The sequence below is a fragment of the Triturus cristatus genome, chromosome 5_1 (genome assembly GCF_964204655.1).
Source record: "Triturus cristatus chromosome 5_1, aTriCri1.1, whole genome shotgun sequence".
NCBI lineage: Eukaryota > Metazoa > Chordata > Amphibia > Caudata > Salamandridae > Triturus > Triturus cristatus.
This window is the reverse complement of record NC_140587.1, coordinates 416,923,078-416,942,444: the sequence shown is the minus strand read 5'-3', so window position 1 is coordinate 416,942,444 and position 19,367 is coordinate 416,923,078. Positions and strand designations below refer to the sequence as shown.

At 43.5% G+C, this 19,367-nt stretch overlaps 1 protein-coding gene across 3 annotated transcripts in view; it reads left to right on the top strand.

Moving 5' to 3' along the window:
• SPAG1 (sperm associated antigen 1) overlaps nt 1-19,367 on the top strand; it is a 1,022,992-nt gene that overhangs the window by 246,261 nt on the left and 757,364 nt on the right. For all 3 annotated transcript variants that reach the window (XM_085605177.1, XM_085605176.1, XM_085605178.1), the window contains one exon: nt 6,085-6,190. In XM_085605177.1, coding sequence (XP_085461303.1) covers nt 6,085-6,190 — 106 coding nt within the window. The remainder of the gene's footprint in view (nt 1-6,084; nt 6,191-19,367) is intronic.

Here is a 19,367-nt window from a genome sequence, read left to right as displayed (position 1 = left end):
CAAGAAATATAAAGCTCCGGACACTGCTCCGGTTTGTCTTACAGGCCATCCAAAGCCGGACTCGGTTATCACTCAGGCTGCGCAGAGGAGGTCAAGCAACCCAGCTGCGCTGTTGACAGCACCGCCGGATAAAGAAGGACGACGTATGGATAACATAGGGAAACGTTTCTCCTCTATGTCAGCCTTAACAGTACGTGCCTCCAACGCTACTGCACTATTGGGACGGTACAACCGACAAATGTGGGCGGACATTGCCCCATACCTAGCGGATTTGCCTTCTGAATCAAAAGAAGAGGCAAGGAAGATTCTGTTGGAGGGTGAAAGATCTGCCACGGAACTGATAGACTGTGCAATGGATATTGCTTCCACAGGTTTTAGGCAGCTGGCGGGTGCGGCTGTTCTCCGGCGCCAGGGTTGGCTCAAGGCAACTTCTTTCAGGCCGGAGGTCCAGACAAAAGTCCTGGACATGCCTTATGATGGCCAGCTTCTATTCGGTTCTCTTATTGACGAGGCATTGCAAGGTATCAAAAAAGATACAGATACTGCCAGAGCCCTGGGGTCTCTGCAATCTCGGAACCCTTCCTTTCATGGGTCAAGAGGAAGAGGTCAGACTTCCACCAGAGGAGACTTTCAACAGCGTTCCTCTTTCTCCTCTTCCCAGCAGTACCGTCCACAATATCAGCAGCGACAACAGTCTTCTTACCACAAAACTTCCTTTCGTACTAGAGGAGGAAGACAAAAGGGTGCCGCGCGGCGGCAATGACTTCCGGATGCAGCCGGTCTCAAACTTGTCTCCACCCTACAAGATTGGCGGAAAAATCTCCCATTTTCTCAAAAATTGGCAAACGATAACTACGGACCGATGGGTCCTCCAATTAATACAATTTGGCCATTCCCTGGAATTCATACAAATTCCTCCTCAAACTCCTCCACGCCAAAGGACTCACAAAAACCTACGCCCATTGCTCCAAGAAATAAAGATTATGCTTCTAAAGGGAGCTATAGAGAAAGTTCCCCAAAGCCAACGAGGGAGAGGGTTCTACTCCCATTTCTTTCTCATCCGAAAGAAAGAGAAAAAATGGAGACCCATATTGGACCTCAGAAATCTCAACAAATTTCTGAAAAAAGTCGTTTCGAATGATTACCATACAGGAGGTTTTACATTTACTCAACGCAAACGACTACATGGTGTCGGTGGACCTTCAAGACGCCTATTTTCATGTCCCAATACACCGCAACCACAAGAAGTTCCTGCGTTTCATGGTGGCGGGCAGGCATTACCAGTTTCGGGTTCTGCCATTTGGGCTCAAATCGGCGCCACGCATTTTCACCAAATGCCTAGCACCAGTGGCGGCGTACCTACGCCGTTTCCACCACCAAGTCTTCCCGTATTTAGACGACTGGCTTATCAAGTCCCCATCTCAAGAAGGCGTGATAAGATCTTCCAACGCTTGTCTGACACTCTTCGAGTCACTGGGGCTCACTCTCAACCACGACAAATCTGTCCTGCAACCATCCCAATGCATGCAATTTTTGGGAGCTACACTAGACACCATCCACAGGAAAGCATTCCCGTCACAGGAACGCCAGGACAAACTTCAATCTCTGGCACTCCAGGTAATGACAAGAAAGACGCTGTCGGTGCGCCTCTTCAAATCCCTCCTCGGGATGATGTCCTCCTGCATTCTATTAATCCCACATTGCCGCTTACGGATGCGACCCCTACAAGAGGCTCTGTCGAACCAGTGGATCCAGTGTACAGGGTCTTTCGACGACGTCATCCAAGTAACCCCGGCGATCAAACAGGCTCTGCAATGGTGGGTTTGCCCCAAGAACCTTTCGCAAGGCTTGCCTTTCTTGCTTCCTGCTACTCCTCATATAATCACCACGGAAGCCTCCTTAGAAGGCTGGGGAGCTTTCCTTCAGGAGCTACAGATAAGCGGAAAGTGGTCCCCTTCGGAGAAAATGCTTCATATCAACCTTTTAGAGCTCCGAGCAGTCTACCTAGCTCTAGTGGCTTTCCTCCCGAGGATAAAGAACTCAGTAGTGCTTGTCCGGACAGACAACACCACGACAATGCACTACCTGAACAAGCAGGGAGGGACTCGTTCACTGACGCTTTCGCGCGAATCACAGAAAATCTGGAACTGGCTGCTCCGCCACAACATCTCTCTCCGAGCAGATTATGTTCCAGGCACCCACAACGTGTTGGCAGATTATCTAAGCAGGAGGCAGGCAGCGTGCCACGAGTAGGAACTGGATCAGCAGGTCCTCAACAATATCTTCGCCCAATGGGGCACACCTCGGCTGGACCTATTCGCCACCCAACGCAACGCCAAATGCCAATACTTTGCAAGCTGGCATCCCCAACCAGGATCCCTGGGGAATGCCTTTTCGATAGCATGGTGCAACGTCTTTGCATACGCCTTTCCGCCATTTCCCCTGATCCCCAGGGTACTACGGAAGATGAAGGCGGAACCTTGCACTTTGATATTGATAGCTCCAGCTTGGCCACGCCAACACTGGTTCTCGGAACTTCACCTCCTCTCCCAGGAACCTCCGATCAGACTGAAAACGTTTCCATCTCTTCTGACGCTCAGCGATCAGCAGATTCAACATCCGGATCTAGCCTCTCTCAGGTTATCAGCTTGGCTCCTGAGTTCAGAGAGTTTCGGGGCCTAGACATTCCTCCAGACTGCAGACGAATTCTAGCTCGGGCTCGAGCAGATAGTACCAACAAGACATACTCACTCAAGTGGAAAAGATTCTGTATCTGGTGTAAGACGAATAGGTTGCATCCTTTCTCTTCCACCCCAGGACGAGTCTTACCCTACCTTTTACATCTGGCAGAATCTGGTCTTGCTCATGCCTCCATTAAAGTTCACCTAGCTGCAATCTCACGTTTCAGAAGATCTTCTTCCGGCCCCTCTTTATGGTCTCATAGACTCATAAAGCAATTCATGAAAGGACTGTTTCGCACATTCCCTCCAGTAAAGCCTGTTCCACCGGCTTGGCACCTTAACATAGTTCTAGCTCAACTAATGAAGCACCCGTTTGAGCCCATCCACAGAGCTGACCTTAAATTTGTTTCCTGGAAGGTGGCACTTCTACTAGCTCTTACCTCGGCAAGGCGAGTGGGGGAGCTCCAAGCGTTCTCTATCCAGGACCCATTCCTGCAATTCAAAAAGGATAGAGTCCTTCTCCGCACAAATCCAGCTTTCATTCCCAAGGTTCCATCTCACTTCCACCTCAACGAACCTATTGTTTTACAATCATTCTTCCCAAATCCACAAACAGTGGGGGAACGAACTCTACATTCACTAGACATTCAACGTTGCTTGAAATTTTACATTGAGAGAACGAAATCTTTTCGTAAATCAAATCAGCTATTCATAGCCTACAGCAGACCTCGAAGAGGGCTTCCGCTCACAAAACAGAGCATTTCCCGCTGGATTTCTTCGGCCATTTCCTTCTGTCACCAACAGGCAGGACGTCCGTTGAGAACAACGGTCCGTGCCCACCCCACAAGGGCCATGTCTACTTCCATGGCTCTTTTTGCTGGGGTGCCCATTGTGGACATTTGTAGAGCGGCCACATGGAAGACGCCGCATACCTTCACCAAGCATTACTGCCTGGATGCGGAGATCATGAAGGATGCGTCAGTGGGTCAAGCGGTTCTACGTCATCTTTTTAAATAGAGGTGAGCCCTTTCTTTCATCCCACCATCCTGAGTTTATGCACATTTCGCACTATAATGTATGCATTACTTATTCATTGCTTTACAGTAGCACTGTTGTTTATCTCAGATAGATGTGGTTATCTAATACCTGTATGTTATCCATATCTTTCGAAATGTGCTTTTTTCACTGCTTGCTACTCTGATTCAGGCATGTGAATCTATGAAAGATACCCTAATACTGGATAAGGAACGCGTTACTTACCTGTAACTGCGGTTATCCAGTATTGGTATCTTTCATAGATTCACATGCAACCCACCCGCCTCCCCTGGAAGGGCTCTCTCGGATCTCTCAGTATACAGCTGCTTAGCACTGTGCTCACGAAAATCTGAGGGACTAGAGCTCCTACCAGGAAGGTTCTAGAGGGTGGTGTTAGCTGATTGGCTCTGGCCAAAATGTGGTCCTTTTTTACATAAGGACGTGGATAGCTTACTAAGCTAAGGCCTCTGAGGCCTATGGCTGTCTTATGTCTTCTGGACATTACTTTGTTATTTACCGGTGACTCCCATTCCCGACGACGGGGAATGATTCAGGCATGTGAATCTATGAAAGATACCAATACTGGATAACCGCAGTTACAGGTAAGTAACGCGTTCCTTCCCGACGTGCCAGCTGTCCACGAGGACGCTTGCCATACGTCGTTTTTTATAAAAGAGCTAATTTCCTGGCAATCTCCCAGCGGGAGAGGACGCGTCCACGGCTATGCTGATAGCGAGTCGTTTTCAAGATAATACAGACCGTAAAGATTATTGCTTGATCTGAACTTCTTTTGGAAGAAGTCTTTTTATTTATTTTACTTACTAAAACTCTGATTTTTACACAGAGCCTATGGGAACAAATTATACCGAGATTCGCTTAACCTCATTTGAAGGTCGGGGATATACATGCTTTTATTGAGGTTCTAATCGCAACAACACGGAGGTCAGTACCTCCCTTTCTTTTTCCATTTATGGTTCCCTTATTCTTCATAAACACGGCGTCTCATGGTCTGTCCTTGATTTGGCTTGATGTAAGAACTTCTTTCGTAGAAGTCTTTTCACTGTAACTCTGCTCCCTTATCTTTACACAGAGCCCACAGGAACATAATTGTACCGGGACACGTGTATATTCATTTAAATGCTTGGGACCTACAGTCACCCAGGAATCTGACTGCAGCATTTTGGAGGTGAGTACCTCCCTCCAACTTTTTCTATGTATTTTTGCCATTTACACAATACCCGATTTTCATACGGCGCTTACTTTCAGATAACTCACGAGGCTTCGGAGTTTATCTTCTAGTAACGGACTTGTTGAGACGTTGGTGAGACGTTGGTGAGGCAGACTGCCCCTACCTCTCCTTAAATCCTTGATGGTAGTAAGGGCCATATGCCAGAGCTTAGTTTAACTACTTCTGAAGATTCACATCTTAATCAACCACATGTCGTTTATCTAATTGGTGTTTTACATATTTGTTTAGATGGTTCGAGAGCACGGGGTGCTCATCTATAATTGATTACCTATGGGCAAGTTAAAAGAAGCACGCAATTACTCATATTGGATTCCCTCTGGAACCTACTACTAGGTGAGCATATTAGATAGGCCTCACCTAATCCTAACATGATTATTCTGAACACATGAGGTCTAAACAATACACATCTCTTCCCTTCAATGCAGGTTATACACAGGCTGTTTAGATAATGTCCTGAAGAAGACCCGCGTTTGATGCTTACATGTAGCACAGATAATCAAGGTTCGAAACGTTGACGCATAATTAGAAGCACGGAATTACATTCTGACCATTTCAAATTGATTATGAAAATTCTAAGTCACTATGAGAATAGCTACATGTTTTTTACTTTGTACCTGAATGTTGTTGTCGTTTATGTATATAGTCCTTTTGTGCCCAATGAATTTGTTGTGATTTATGTAAATTACACACTTTATTTCACCTTGTCTCATCTATGCACTTGTTAAACATGTGTATATGACCCGCTTTTCATTTTGATACAAGATTGTTACTATATGGTTGGTATGTTAGTTTTACAATCTACTTGTTTAAAATTTATAAAAACTAATTTAAAAACAAAAACTAATTTGCTGTGTTTCTGTAGCCTTTGCAAAATCATGAACCACTTTGTAATGGTATTTTATAAATGAAAGGAATATTAATTTAAGTACCCATGCTAGAGAACCATTGAGACAAGTCATTAGCCAATTTAACAGGCTACTTAATTGACTCTGTATATTGTGTGGATTGTTTTATACTATTTTGTTGTTGTTGTAGTTTGGTATACATACAGCAAAAACTAGTTAAGTGTTTGTTAATTAATTTACAACCATCTACATTTGTGCTTAAATTATGTTTTAGGGTCTTCCGAAATTGAAAAGACCTATATTGCTAACCATGAAAAAGAAAAGGGAAATGAAGCTTTCCGAATTGGTGACTATGAAGAAGCTGTGACTTACTATACAAGGTGGGTTAATGGCAGGCCATTACAGCATAGTTTTATACATGGATTAGTTGAAGCATTTAACATGTAACCATGTAACTAGAGAAGAGTTAGAATAGTCTGTAAGGAGACCATAAATGAGAGTAGAGTTCAGCAAAAGATAGGGAAGAGAGTAAGAAGTCTTCTGACGTGTTTCATAGGTGGGGCCAAAAGTTCAAATCACCTTGAAAAAGAACAGATAATTGACGAATAGGAAAGCAACAGTGTAACTTCCTATTATGTTCCAATTTGACTATTTTGAAGATGGTTATTTGAAATATTAATCATGAGGATCTGTGGAAAGAATAACAAAAATGTACAAGTGGAGGCAGCTTAAGTTGGTTGATGGTAACAATATGTAGCAAGATGAAAAGATACTATGAATTGGTGTGAGCCAAGTCAACTATGGAGCTTTGTGAAAACATTCAGCTCAAGATGTAGCAATGGTTGAGCTAGGTTCCAGATGAGGGTAGCTAGGTGTAAGTCGGTAATATATTGATCCTTGTAAGACAAACATGCGTAGATGGCAGTAGCAGTGGGGGGGAGGGCAATTCTAGTTGGGCGGCATAGCAGAGATAGCGTAATGATGAGTCTGAGTACTGAAGGAGAAAGTATAGATCGTAGTCACGGCGCCAGCAGCCACCATTGGAGCATTGTGCTTATTGAGACCAAAGGTGATTGTTTTGATTATGACATTTCAGTCGTGGATGAGGACCAGTTAGTGAATGATCACACCACTGGTAGGTTGAGAATTTTTTGTCATAAAGCCAGTTAGTTATGTGAGACAAATAATAAACATAATTAGATGGATAAGTATACGGGAAGAAGCAGCGTCATGTGTTGGTGGGTGGGATAGATAGTACATTTGATGTAAATAATTGCACTCACTATATTATATAATTAGTTAGTCAGATATTAGAAAGTGTCGTAGTTACCAATCCTGATTAAGGCCTTATTCCCCAGTATGTAGCGTAATAATCTACTCGCTTTATTCTTACGGAGTCCTTGTGTTCTGTTGCCCCCACTAGAACTGTCCTTGGTTGTCTCTAGTTCATGGAATGTGAGTAAAATGTTGTCAAGAGTAGGATGTGTTGTATTGTAACGAGTGGCCAGCGTATAGAGACTCGTTCTGGTTTTGTATGGCTTTAATATGTTTTTGGATTTGTTCTTTGAGATGTCCTAATTGTGTTTCTTAATAGATTGGTGAGCAGAGGCAGACAATAACATAGGCAATATATTTGGTGTTACTGTTAATGAAGGTCAATATTTTATATTTCTTGTTACCATTGTATCAGAATTCTAATATTTTGTACATAGCGTAATGGCACATGTTACAACTTTCACTTTTGTAGAGGCTTGTTGGCTTAGGAGTTATCTTGAAATCAAGGAGAGGGGGCTCTAAAATCCAAAGGGATGGAGCACCCAATAACTTTAAAGTTTCCAAAAATATGTTCTCTTAGGATATAGAATCAATTCAACAATTCATTTTCTATCACTTTCACCACGTTCATACTCAATATACCTCACGTACAGCAATGATTAAGGCACTCATAAATTGATATCCACTTCCTCTCAAAATATTATCAAATTTTAATCAATATAAAAAATGTACATTCAATGTTATATACACAAATCACAAACTTATTGGTAAAAAACATAAAATCATCAATGCTAAAACAAATCACAATTAAAAAAGGAGAATTTAAGCAAGACAATTCATTATGTCATCTGCAGGTTAATTCGGATATGTATAGAGCCAGCTTAAAGCATGGGGCCAACTTCCTTGTCTAAACACTTGTTGCTTGCTTTTACCAATTTAACAGTGTATATTCTAAGCGTCGACGCGTTTCGGTGGCACACTTGTGATACAACCACCTTCCTCAGGACAGTGAGATAATTTTCTCCTCGTGTTGATTAAAAACAACCAGTTTTTTACCAATAATTTTGTGATTTGTGTATAATAACATTGAATGTACATTTTTTTTATATTGATTAAAATTTGATAATATTTTGAGAGGAAGTGGATATCAATTTATAAGTGCCTTAATCATTGCTGTATGTGAGGTATACTGAGTATGAACGTGGTGAAGTGATAGAAAATGAATTTCTGAATGGATTCTATATCCTAAGGGAACATATTTTTTAGGCTTAGGAGTTAGCCAGGAAATTGATCTTGTGTCCATCTTGTGCTGTAAAAAGCTGTGACATAGTTTGCCTCGTAAAGTTTTCCCTCTGAGACAAGATACTTTTGATTTGAATCAAATTTTGCAAATTATTATCTTGGGTCAGAATATGCCAATGTTTAAGCATGATTTATAAATTTCACTGCTAGATGAGTTTTAGGTAGTAATGAATAGTGGAATAGCTGACTTGTCAGTGCTATGTTTGTGTTCTGAAAATAGTCTGGACCTCTGTACTTGTGAGATTTGTGTTTGGACTTGGTAAGTCTGTCTATACTATGGCTCATATCTGAGAAGAGTTATTCCATGAGTGGGATCTCTTTTTGGAAAATAGTGCCATCACTGCATTGGTGCCGTAGTCAAGTCATTTTACCTAAGTAGATTGATTGTAATTGTGACTTAGGATGTACGCTTGAAGGATAGTATTGCATTCTGTAGGTCTTCCATATAATTTCGATGCCAAGTATTGAACCTGACTATGCGGCTTAATGTCCAAACATTCTGTAGATGTACTGCTTGAATGATGGGTAAAGTGTAAATTATAGTGGTTGTCGTTAAAATACATGATAAAATCATATAATGTTAATAGGTCACCGGCCCAAATCATTATGATATTGTTAATGTATCTGCCCCAGAAAAAGATGTGTTGGTACTGTTAGTTGGGCGATGTTCCTTAAAGTAGCCCATGTAGAGGTTTGCATAGGATGGCAATAATTTAGCTCCTTTTGCAAAGTCCTATAATTGGTTGTACATTTACTGATCATGGGTAAATACATTATTATGTACTACCAAATCAATAATTTCTAGGATTAAGACTGTATATTTTCGAAGTCTTGACTTCCTACAAGAAAGAAAGTATTTGGTGTCTTGTAGTCCTCCAGTCTTGGGTGTGCATGTTTACAAAGAGCTGACATCTAAGGTCTTGTCTTTTGTCCAGACTGCATCGGTCATTTTGTTAAGTAGATCCTTTATGTCCTGTGTGTACAAGGGATGGTTAACCATGAATGGCTGTATGAAGTGGTCAGTGTATATCAAAATCATCTCCATAGGAGACCCAACTCCTGAGATGATAGATCTTCCTGGAGGGACAGGGCCTGGTTTGTGTATTTTTAGAAGGATATAGATGCATGGAAACGTAGGAAATGGTTGGTTCAAGGATTTATATCTGAGGCCACTGATTAAACCGAGATCTCTCCATTTTTGTAAATGTTTTGTAACCGTTGTAGTGACTGCTAATATTGGATTTTTGTTCAAAGTCTCATATTCTAGATGGTCACTGAGTTGTCTGTTGATCTCCGCAATATAGTTGGATCGCTTCATAATCTCTATATCACCCCCATTGTCTGCCTCGATGTTGGAATCTTTCAGTAGTTACTCCAGGGGCAAGAGTTCTTTGGGACATACGTTGTCACAGTGCCACATGTTATATTGGTTTTGGCGCTTCTCAGGGTTGGATACGTTTGTTGGTTACTAGTTTGTGGATTTTTTTTATGTTGTTACCAGATGGTAAAAATGAGCTAAAGGTTGACTTAAGTTTGAGACCAGTTTCCATTGAAAAGTCTCCTGTGTTGCTCATTAACCTCCTCAAGTGATTTTGCAGCCTGAAGAATTTTTGAGATTCAAAAACACCCCCACATTCCCGAAATGAAGAGGACTTTTGAAGACAGGAAGATAAAGAAGATCTAAAGAGAAATAGGAAGCAATGACAAGTATAAGAGTCACCAAGTAGGGAAAAATAATTTTAAGATGGAGATTACACAGAGGGGCTTTTGGGGCAGGCGTCTGACATCACAAGAGGATGGACAGGACACCAACTGGTCGACGCTGCACATAGAGAAAAAAACTAGAAGGCTACATTATACAATTCTGGACCCAAACACTAGAATGCGGAGTGATGCACAGTATGTGCATTAAGAAAATTCTTCAAGCGCAAAACTAATCTTACACGTAAGAACTTATTTGCTATGGCCCAAACATTTCTCTCAAACTTACCTGAAGAAATGTGTAGTGAGACTGTCGGGCGTATTGGGATTTGTTGTTCTGAGTTCTGGCATCCTTTTGTAACATGTACACTCACGGGAACTCCACACTTATTTTAAGCCAGTTTTAGTGCGGAAAAACTGAAAGAGTATAATTGCAGAAATTCATAAAATCGTATTGAGAGCTTATGCAGAAAATGTAAATGTTATGAAAGTAGACAAGATATATTATTACACCGTGCATTTTTAAAGTTCCCTACATGCCTAATCCTCAGGCATCAAAGCTTTTTCCATAATAAGGGTCTGTATTTCAATAGAGTAATCACACGTTCATACCCACACTTCATACGTTTTCCAGGCTGTGGGTATGTCTGCGAGACAAGGCTTTTATGTCTCTCCTGAAAAGTCAAAGTCAAAATCAGAGGAACTTATTAAGCGCACAAATCACCTGAAAGGTCTCATGGTGCTTGAGAAGACTCCATATGAGCTAGCAATCAGACATGGACAACTTTATTAATGGTTAAATAACCACGTTTTTAGTTCCCTCCGAAAAAACTTGTGGTCTGAGATGGAAAGAAGATGAGACGGGAGCTTATTCCAGAGGTCGGGGGCAAGAAAAGAAAAAGATCGACCACCGTTTCTCACAGTGCAAATTCGTCGTGGGGTGAGGAGATGTTTTGTACTGGATCTTAGGCGTCTACCTGGCTGATACTAGCTTAGCTTTTTAGCTAAGTAACTAGGTCAGGTTCCATGTATGCTCTTGTGGGTGAGGTATAGAATTTTAAAAAGACCTCTCTTTTTTTACGGGGAGCCAGTGAAGAACACGTCAGACTAGGGGCCTATGGAGCTCTCGATGGAAGATTTAAAATGAGTCTGGCATTCGTATTCTGCAAGATCTGAAGTTTTGAGTATAGATCTTCATATATGGAGGCTAGTGAGGCATGCCCGTAGTCCAGAAGACTTACAATAAGTCCCTGTACTAATGGTTTCCTGGATTCAATTGGGATCCACTTAAAGATTTTGCGTAATTTCCGCAAAATCCCATAGCAAGTGCCTATTACAAGGTTTACATGATTTTTAATTGACAACTTATTGTCAATCGTTATTCCGAGATTACGTACTGCTTGTTTAGGGGATGGGCATGAGCCCAGCACTTGGGGCCACCAATCGTTTGACCAGTACTCTTTGGCCCTACCAAACAGGATGATCTCTGTCTTGCTGCCGTTGAGCTGTAAATTGTTATTGCCCATCCAGTTGTTAATGTGGATCATACAATTTTTAAAGCGGGTCATTGTGTCTGGAAGGTCAGGACCGAACGTGATTAGCAGCCGAGTGTCATCAGCGTATGACACTGCCTCAAAGCCATAGGACCTAATTACCCTGGCCAGGAGTGTTACATAGAGGTTGAGGGACTCCAATGCTTACAGACTTACTATGTGAGGCCAGGGTACCTATTTGTACTGTAGTTGTGCGGTTCATTAGATAATTCTTCAACCAGTCCCGAGCTTTTCCCCTGACTCCCAACTCCCAAAGCTGTTGTTCTAAAATGCTGTGGGAGATGGTGTCGAAGGTGGCTGACAGATCCAAAAGGACCAGCAAGGCTGATTCCCTGTTGTCCAGTGCTAGCCTGACATTGTCAATCACCTCTACCACTGCTGTTTTGGTACAGTGTGCTGCCCTAAACCCTGATTACGATGGGTCAAGAAGTCCGTGGTTTTCCAAATGGGCGGTAAGCTGTTTATTGACCAAGCATTCAAGCACCTTCCCAAAATATGGCAGCAGCGAGATGGGACGGTAGTTTCCTGGTACCTTTGGATCTGAGGTGGGCTTTTTCAAAATTGGCTTAACTTGCGCTGCTTTCCATCTTGTAGGGACCGTGGCCTGATCTAATGACATATTAAATATCTCTGTAAGTTTAGTTATGAAAACTGGGGCTATGTTTGTGCAGTAAGAAAACTTATGAGACAAACAGCCCAAATGGCCTTGGGTGACAGCTTGGAGTGTTCTGCTCTGCAGTCTAGAAGGTTATTGAAGCCCAAATCTCTCTTCGAGAGAGGGTGGTGAACAGCTGCTATATACTCTGTAGACCATTTATTTTGAGAAAAGTAAACCTTGTTATGAGGTTGGGTGAAACAAATGAACAAGAGTTTCCTTGTGTAAAAGCCTAATGCTATTCAGACAAAGATATATATGAAGTAGTAGCATATAATCAAGCATATAGTATAAATGTAATGCATGCTTTTGCACAATAAAGAAAAAGATTTATTAGGTGTACCAAATAAAAGAAGTGCCTGCACACCCTTAAGGTTAATTCAAAGTGCAATAGTAGAGTTTATTCCAAATACAAAACTGGAGCTTAGCATGTTTCATCTTCCTCCTTAGCCTTGATCACAATAGCGTGGACTTTCTTGGAATCACAGTTTATAGCCAAACATATTGTTTTGCATGCTCAACATAGAAAGAAAATCTCTACATTTGTATAGTGGTTTTGGACGGTACAATGCATATAACAACATATACATTGCTTACGTCTATATGTGTATTTTATAAACAGGCATATGATCCTTGTTTCATTCATAAACAGTTTAGATACTTGTAAAAGATTTATATCTATCTTGTCACTGATCTAAGGCAACTGGCCTACTACAATAATTATAAAGTGCATGATAGCCACTTATATCATATCTTATCATTTTATTTACATAATACAAGCATTTTACATTAGCTCATTCCGCTACAGTCTTATATTGTCTCAAGAACTGTTCTAGTGCTACTAAAACCTGAGGACTGAATAAACAAGCAGCAATGGCACGGTACATTGGGCCCTCCTAACAGACATACAGGTCAAAGTATATTATAACGTGACTCTCCGTCAAGGAAATGGCATGTGTTGTTAGACTTGTTTCATGCCGTTCATTTGTTGGGTATATCCACCCAGACCATTCTTTTTTTCATGTACTTTTGTATGGCAAGAACATCACCTCAGGGCATTAAAGCTCTTTATAGTAACAGGATAATAGCCAGTGTACAGATAACAATCGTTTATAGTGTTTGTCCAAGGTTTCCATCATCACAGGGTGAGATCTGTGAATCAGCAACATATGTAGGATATAAGATCTTTGAGTTCTTGTATTCGATTCCAAGAAGTACTTTATAGAGATTAAAGAGAGTTGGGTTTGAAAGAGAGCCTTGCGCAACAACTTATATCTGGAGATCGGTGTTAGAAAAGGATTAATAGTTTGAAATCAATTTATATGGGGTATTCAAAGCAGTTAAGGACTATGCTATAAATGACAATATATGTATGCATTGGTCTTTATATAGCACAAGTTCTGATTGTGTACATCAAGTGGGGATTACAAAAGTACATTTCACACATAGCACAGGGGGATTAAGTGATTTGCTTTGAATAGCACAATGTTGAGTCAATCACTTAAACTTGGATTTAAACTTGGTCCTCGGGTGACGAAGTCTGCAACTTTAGCTGCTGAGCCACATCTCCTCTGTATGCACCTTGAGAATATTAATAAGCTGAGCCTGATTTATAGTATCAAAGCCATTGGTTTCAAGGATGCCACATGCATCGTCAACAATCTGGTGTCAAGGTGGTTTTATTTCTTCACTTCTCTCTGAAAGGTGATGTGTAGGAGTCCATTTTCTGAGAAGTGTTGTGTGAGATGAGTGTTTACACAACTTTAAATGACCTTTGAAAATTACAGTAATGCCAACTTAGACAGAAAATTGTTAAGGCCCCCAGCATCAGCTGAGAATTTCTTGAGTAGGAACGTGACCTGGCCTACTTTGAGGCTATCCTAGAATAGTCCTTGTTCCAAAGATAAATTCACTAAATTGTCAGATAACAGCTGTTAGGTCAAGTCTTTAGTAATATAAGAAACAACTGTACCCAGCTGCACCACTTTGACCCATGTTTACAGAGTTGTAGTGTTAGCTCCCACAACCACAGAACACGGGCTGGCACCATTAGGATGAGCTGGGTGAGTGTAAAGCAGTGGAAGGGTGGCTCACCATTTCATCATGAGATTGATGTAGTATGCATAATGGTTTCTGTGCTTTGGGTTTCCCATTACCCCCCTCTCAGACACAGTGCAGGGTATTCCTCTGAATATAGCTGATTAGTACAGAGGAGCAGGAATCTCAACATTCATGTGCACCAATGTGCACCGGTGTGGTGGAGGATTTCCCAGGGGTCTATAAACCAAGTGAACTTAAAGGGCCAGTTAAGGGGCCTCTATATTAATGGTTAAGTAACACAGATATTTTTCAGCCCCTTCCTCACTCCCCTCCACACTTACTGACCAGCACCACCACTCTGAAAAGTGTTTCGACCCCACTGTTTTTGTATTTACCTTCTCTCTTTGTTCTTCCTTGTTCCCGCCCCATCACTGGGAGCCTATTTAGAGTTTGGCAGATGGCATACTCCATCACAAATGTGGCAAATATCCTGTCCGTCTTGTTTGCAAGTGCCATAAGCTATATGGACTTGTAATATTTTGAAAGAGATATCCGTCACATTTGTGACAGAATATCCATTGCGCCAAACTCTAAATATGACCCTTAGTCCACTACTTGGGGGTTTCGCAGGTTGGGTGGAGGAGAGCCTTCAGCAGAAGGCGACGTTTCTTGGGGAATCCTGCCTGGGATGTAGAGGTGAGGCCCCTGCTCTCAGGCACAAGTGCAATTGACTTTCTGGCTCTCCTTCACTTTCTGTTTTGGGAGAGTGTGCTAAACTAGCTGGGCCACTCTTTGCAGTCATTTTGCTTGTGGCTCTAGCTCTTCAAAATTCTGTGAATAGGGGGCATGTGCAGGGCTTTACACTCTGATTTAACTCTACACGCTGCGCTTCTGTGTCATCGGTGCCCTTAAAGTCCGTCTCCACCCTCATCCATGCCAAGTCAGTGCTAATGCCAGACCATACTACCTGAATCGGCTATTCCAAAGAAGACCTCCTCACCATCAAGAACAATGGAGAGGCCGTCTTAGATTCCCTGGTGACAGCCTGCCTTATATAAAAAGAGGGAATGAAAATGCTTTAGTCTTCTGCATGCAAGTGAGCCCTGATCGCATTCTTGAAGTAGCCCGTTTAAGTACCAGGTCACTCCCAAAATACAGATTGGAAATGTTCACAATACTGAAAGAGGACAATCCAGATCTCCTCTCCCTGTGTGAAATCTGGCAGTGAAAATGCTCTCATCCAGATTTATGTGTTGCCATTCCTGTGGGATAGAAGATCTTACTGTGTGGCACAGTGAGGAAGTGGAAAGGAGGAGTGAGGATTGTTTATAGAGATACGGTAACACTAGAAGTGGTTAATGAATTTTCCTCTCCAATCCCCGAGTTTCTAGTTTGCATCTGACACCCAACGCTTTCTGTTTCTCTGGCCATGATCATGCCCGTCTTTCACCTGTGACAAAAAAGGGCCTCAGGGAGAAGTTTCTGGAGGTATACAGCTCAACATACCTAAGCTATGATAACATAGTCACCTACAGTTACAAAAAAGCATGGTGACTGCCCCCATGCCTCTAATTATAAGCAGTTAGCCAGTGAATTAAGAGTTAATTAGCTGGTTAAAGGTTCAACACATAAACCCAGGCAGACTGTAAACTGATGTAATGTTTGTTAAGTTGATTTATAGAGTGCACAATCACCTTGGGGATATTCTGGTGTTGATGGACTCATGGATGTCCTGAGCAAGGAAGTTATTAAAGCAGTGGCTGGTACATCCACTTCTAATTAATTTCCACATTTTCTGCATATGCCTTCTAAAAAAAAGGTAATGGAAGTGGGCAGAGCTTTAGTAAGAAAGTGGGGAAGAAAGAACACAGCAAGTTTGTACCTTGTTTATAGACAAGGCCCCGGCTAACTACAACTCTTTCAATTTACTACTGGAGGCTGTTTTTCAGGCCATCAGGTTAAGTTGCTGATACTCTGCTTCCTCAGACTAACATAGAGCAGGGGATATCCAGCCACAAAATAAATGGTATTCAGTAGAACTTAGGCCAGAGAAGCTGATACTTAGGCAGTTTGAGTCTAAATGGAGGAAGGGCTGTAATCAAAATCTGATGGAGACTTCTAGCTGTAGATACCTTACCTTAGAATATTTCCCAGATGTCAGATTAGATCTTGAAATTTTGGAGGTGTAGCCAGCGGCGGTTGATGCTAAACACCTGTGGCGGGGAGAGGGGAAGACAACAAATCCACTTGCCTTCAGGCAAGCTTGCGCCTCTTGGTCCTCGACGCAGGAAGCAGGAGGCAGGAGGCAGGAAGCTCCCAGGCTCCCCTAGCCAATCACGATGCTGCTGTCACTATGACAGCAGCGTCGTGATTGGTCTGACCGCCGTGGTTCAGCGAGCAGACAGGGACTGGGAGCCTCTGCATGTTCTCCGCCCAGGCTGTGTATTAGAGCCCGGTGGATAACATGCTAATTGCACATGACTGTTTGGCTACCTTAAGACGGCTGGCCAAACTGTCATGCGCACTTAAGAGAGTGCCCACCACTTCACCTGCGACCTCCCAGCCCTCCCCAGCCGGGACAGGACAGAAAAATAAAATGATAATAACTGCACTATTATAATTTAATTTTTCCTTTTTGGAACTGCTCATAGAGTAGTGGAGTGACACTCCTCCGCCTTAGCGGGGAAGCCTGCCCTGGGTGTCGCCCTGTGTGCCGGTAGGTGCTGTTGTTTAGCTCAACGTTGGCGTTGTCGGCACAAGAAGTGATGTGCGTGGTTCTTTTCTTTCCATGCCAGATAGCGCTGATCTGTGAAGCGTTACCCCTCAGTCACTTTTGATTTTTCTTGACTTTTTGTCAATACTTTTTTGCTGAATTTATTTTCCTTGAGTGATGAAGATTTCCCCTAGGAAACATACTGGTTTCAAGCCATTTATTTCCTTTCACAGGCAGGTGTCTGTGACAGAACCATACTTGGTTTATCTGTGGTGCTTGGAGGGGGATGACGCCTCCAAGACGTACGAGTACTGCTGCGTCATGCACCCGAAGAGGCTGAGGGAATGTTCCCTCAAGCTCCTTGCCTCCCGACATCGGATGGCTCTGTGTTGTTCATGATTGCGCAGACGATCCTGGGACTGCTCGCAGACCCACACCCCGCAGTTGTCCTCTCAATCCAAGTTGTCGGGTAAGTCCCACCGCAAGAAGTCAAAGAAGTTGAAGAGGTCTTCAACTTTGCTGCACCTGTCTAAATTCTCAGACGAGGTGCGGGAGCATCGGCACTCCAGGCCATGCTTCTCTGCTGAGCTTGCACCAGGATCCGCTACACGCCTCCCTGACTTCTTCAGAGCTGAAGAAGCCCCTCCACCCAACTAAAAGAGTTCTAGGAGGCCATGCACCTCATATTTCGGCGTTCCAACCGCTCTAGAGTGTCTTCAGGCCCCATGGGTACAGAAGGTACCCCCCACTGGATTCCCACCTGCGGGTTTGCCCTTGGCACCAGTCGGGCCCCTTGGATCCGGTGCTGGATCCGGAGTGGCACCACCCGCACCACCTGCGCGAACGTGACCTTCCTTGGCACCCGCTCCAGTACTGACTCTCTCGTTGCCGCCAGCTCCATTTTTATTGAAGACTCCGAAACGAAGCCAGACAGACGCCATCCATCAGCAGCTCTGGCGCCCCTCAAGACCATGCCCTTCCAGTTGGAGCCAGTGCCTTTTTCTTTTGTCAGGCTTGGAGAGGGAGACAAATGGGAGGGGTCTGAGGACCCTTATGGATACCAACATCCACTAGATGGCACAGAAGGCAACTGGTATGAGGAACTGTTGGATGCCAGTTGGTTAGACACCTCACCGGACACTGGTTTTGTCTCTTCCCCCTACTGTGGCTATGGAGGAGGTGCCTCATTTGCTATGATTGTGCGAAGGGCGGCTGAGTTCTTAGACCTTAAGTTGCCCTCATTGGCAGTCAAGACTAACATCTTGACAGAGGTGTTTCATCTGGAAGTTGCCCCTTCCGAACCCTTACTCCCATTTAATGAAGCCCCTACCGATGTCCTACTCGAAGCATGGTCTAAGCATCGCACAGGGGCTCCTGTGCAAAGGACAATTGCCAGTCGCCATTGCCCACTCCAGGACACCCCAGTTTCCTTTCCCAGCACCCTACCCTGAAGAGCTTAATGGTTCTCAAGTCAACCCTGGTTTGTTCCCTGCCGCTCCACCAGATAGGGAATTCAAGAGGCAGGATACCTTTGGTTAGAGAAGTTCACCATAAGATATGGAGTAGATACGGACGACTTGCTGAGCAAAGTGATTTCATCGTCGGTGGCCCTTACGCACCAGGTCTGGCTGAGAACCACTGGCTTCTTGGGGAATGTCCAAGCTTCACTCATGGGCATGCTCTTTGATGGCTGTCACCTTTTTGGTGAGAAGGCAGACTTGGCGCTGGAGCGCTTTAAGGGGAGCAGAGCTGCGGCCAGGTCTTTGGGCCCATCCGTGGCCCCTCACCAACCCCAGTCCGCCTTCCACCCCTTATGTGGCTATGGAAGGGACTCACAGCCATGTTCATTCCCAGAGAAATCTCCTCAAAATGATCCAGTTCTCTGAGGGAACTGCAAAAGACCTGCAGTGGTGGTTGACAAATCACGAATGGGTAGGCGGCAGACCGATCTCCCTTCGGCAGACCGCTCTCCCTTCCGCAACTGCAGTTGACTGTAGTGACATATGCATCCCTCCTGGGCTAGGACGGCCATCTGAGAAAAGTGGAGATCAGAGGACTTTGGTTTCTGGCGCAGTTCAGGCTCCACATCAACCTGTTGGAGCTTAGGGCGATCTGATTGTCATTGAAGGTCTTACTTTCCTCGATATGGGGAAGTCTGGTGCACGTGTCCACGGACAACACCACCATGTGCTACTACAACAAACAGGACGGGTGGGGTCGTGAACCCTTTGTCAAGAGGCCCTGCATCTCTGGACATGGCTGGAATGTCACAGTATTTCCCTGCTGGTTCAACACGTGGCATGCTTTCTGAACGATAG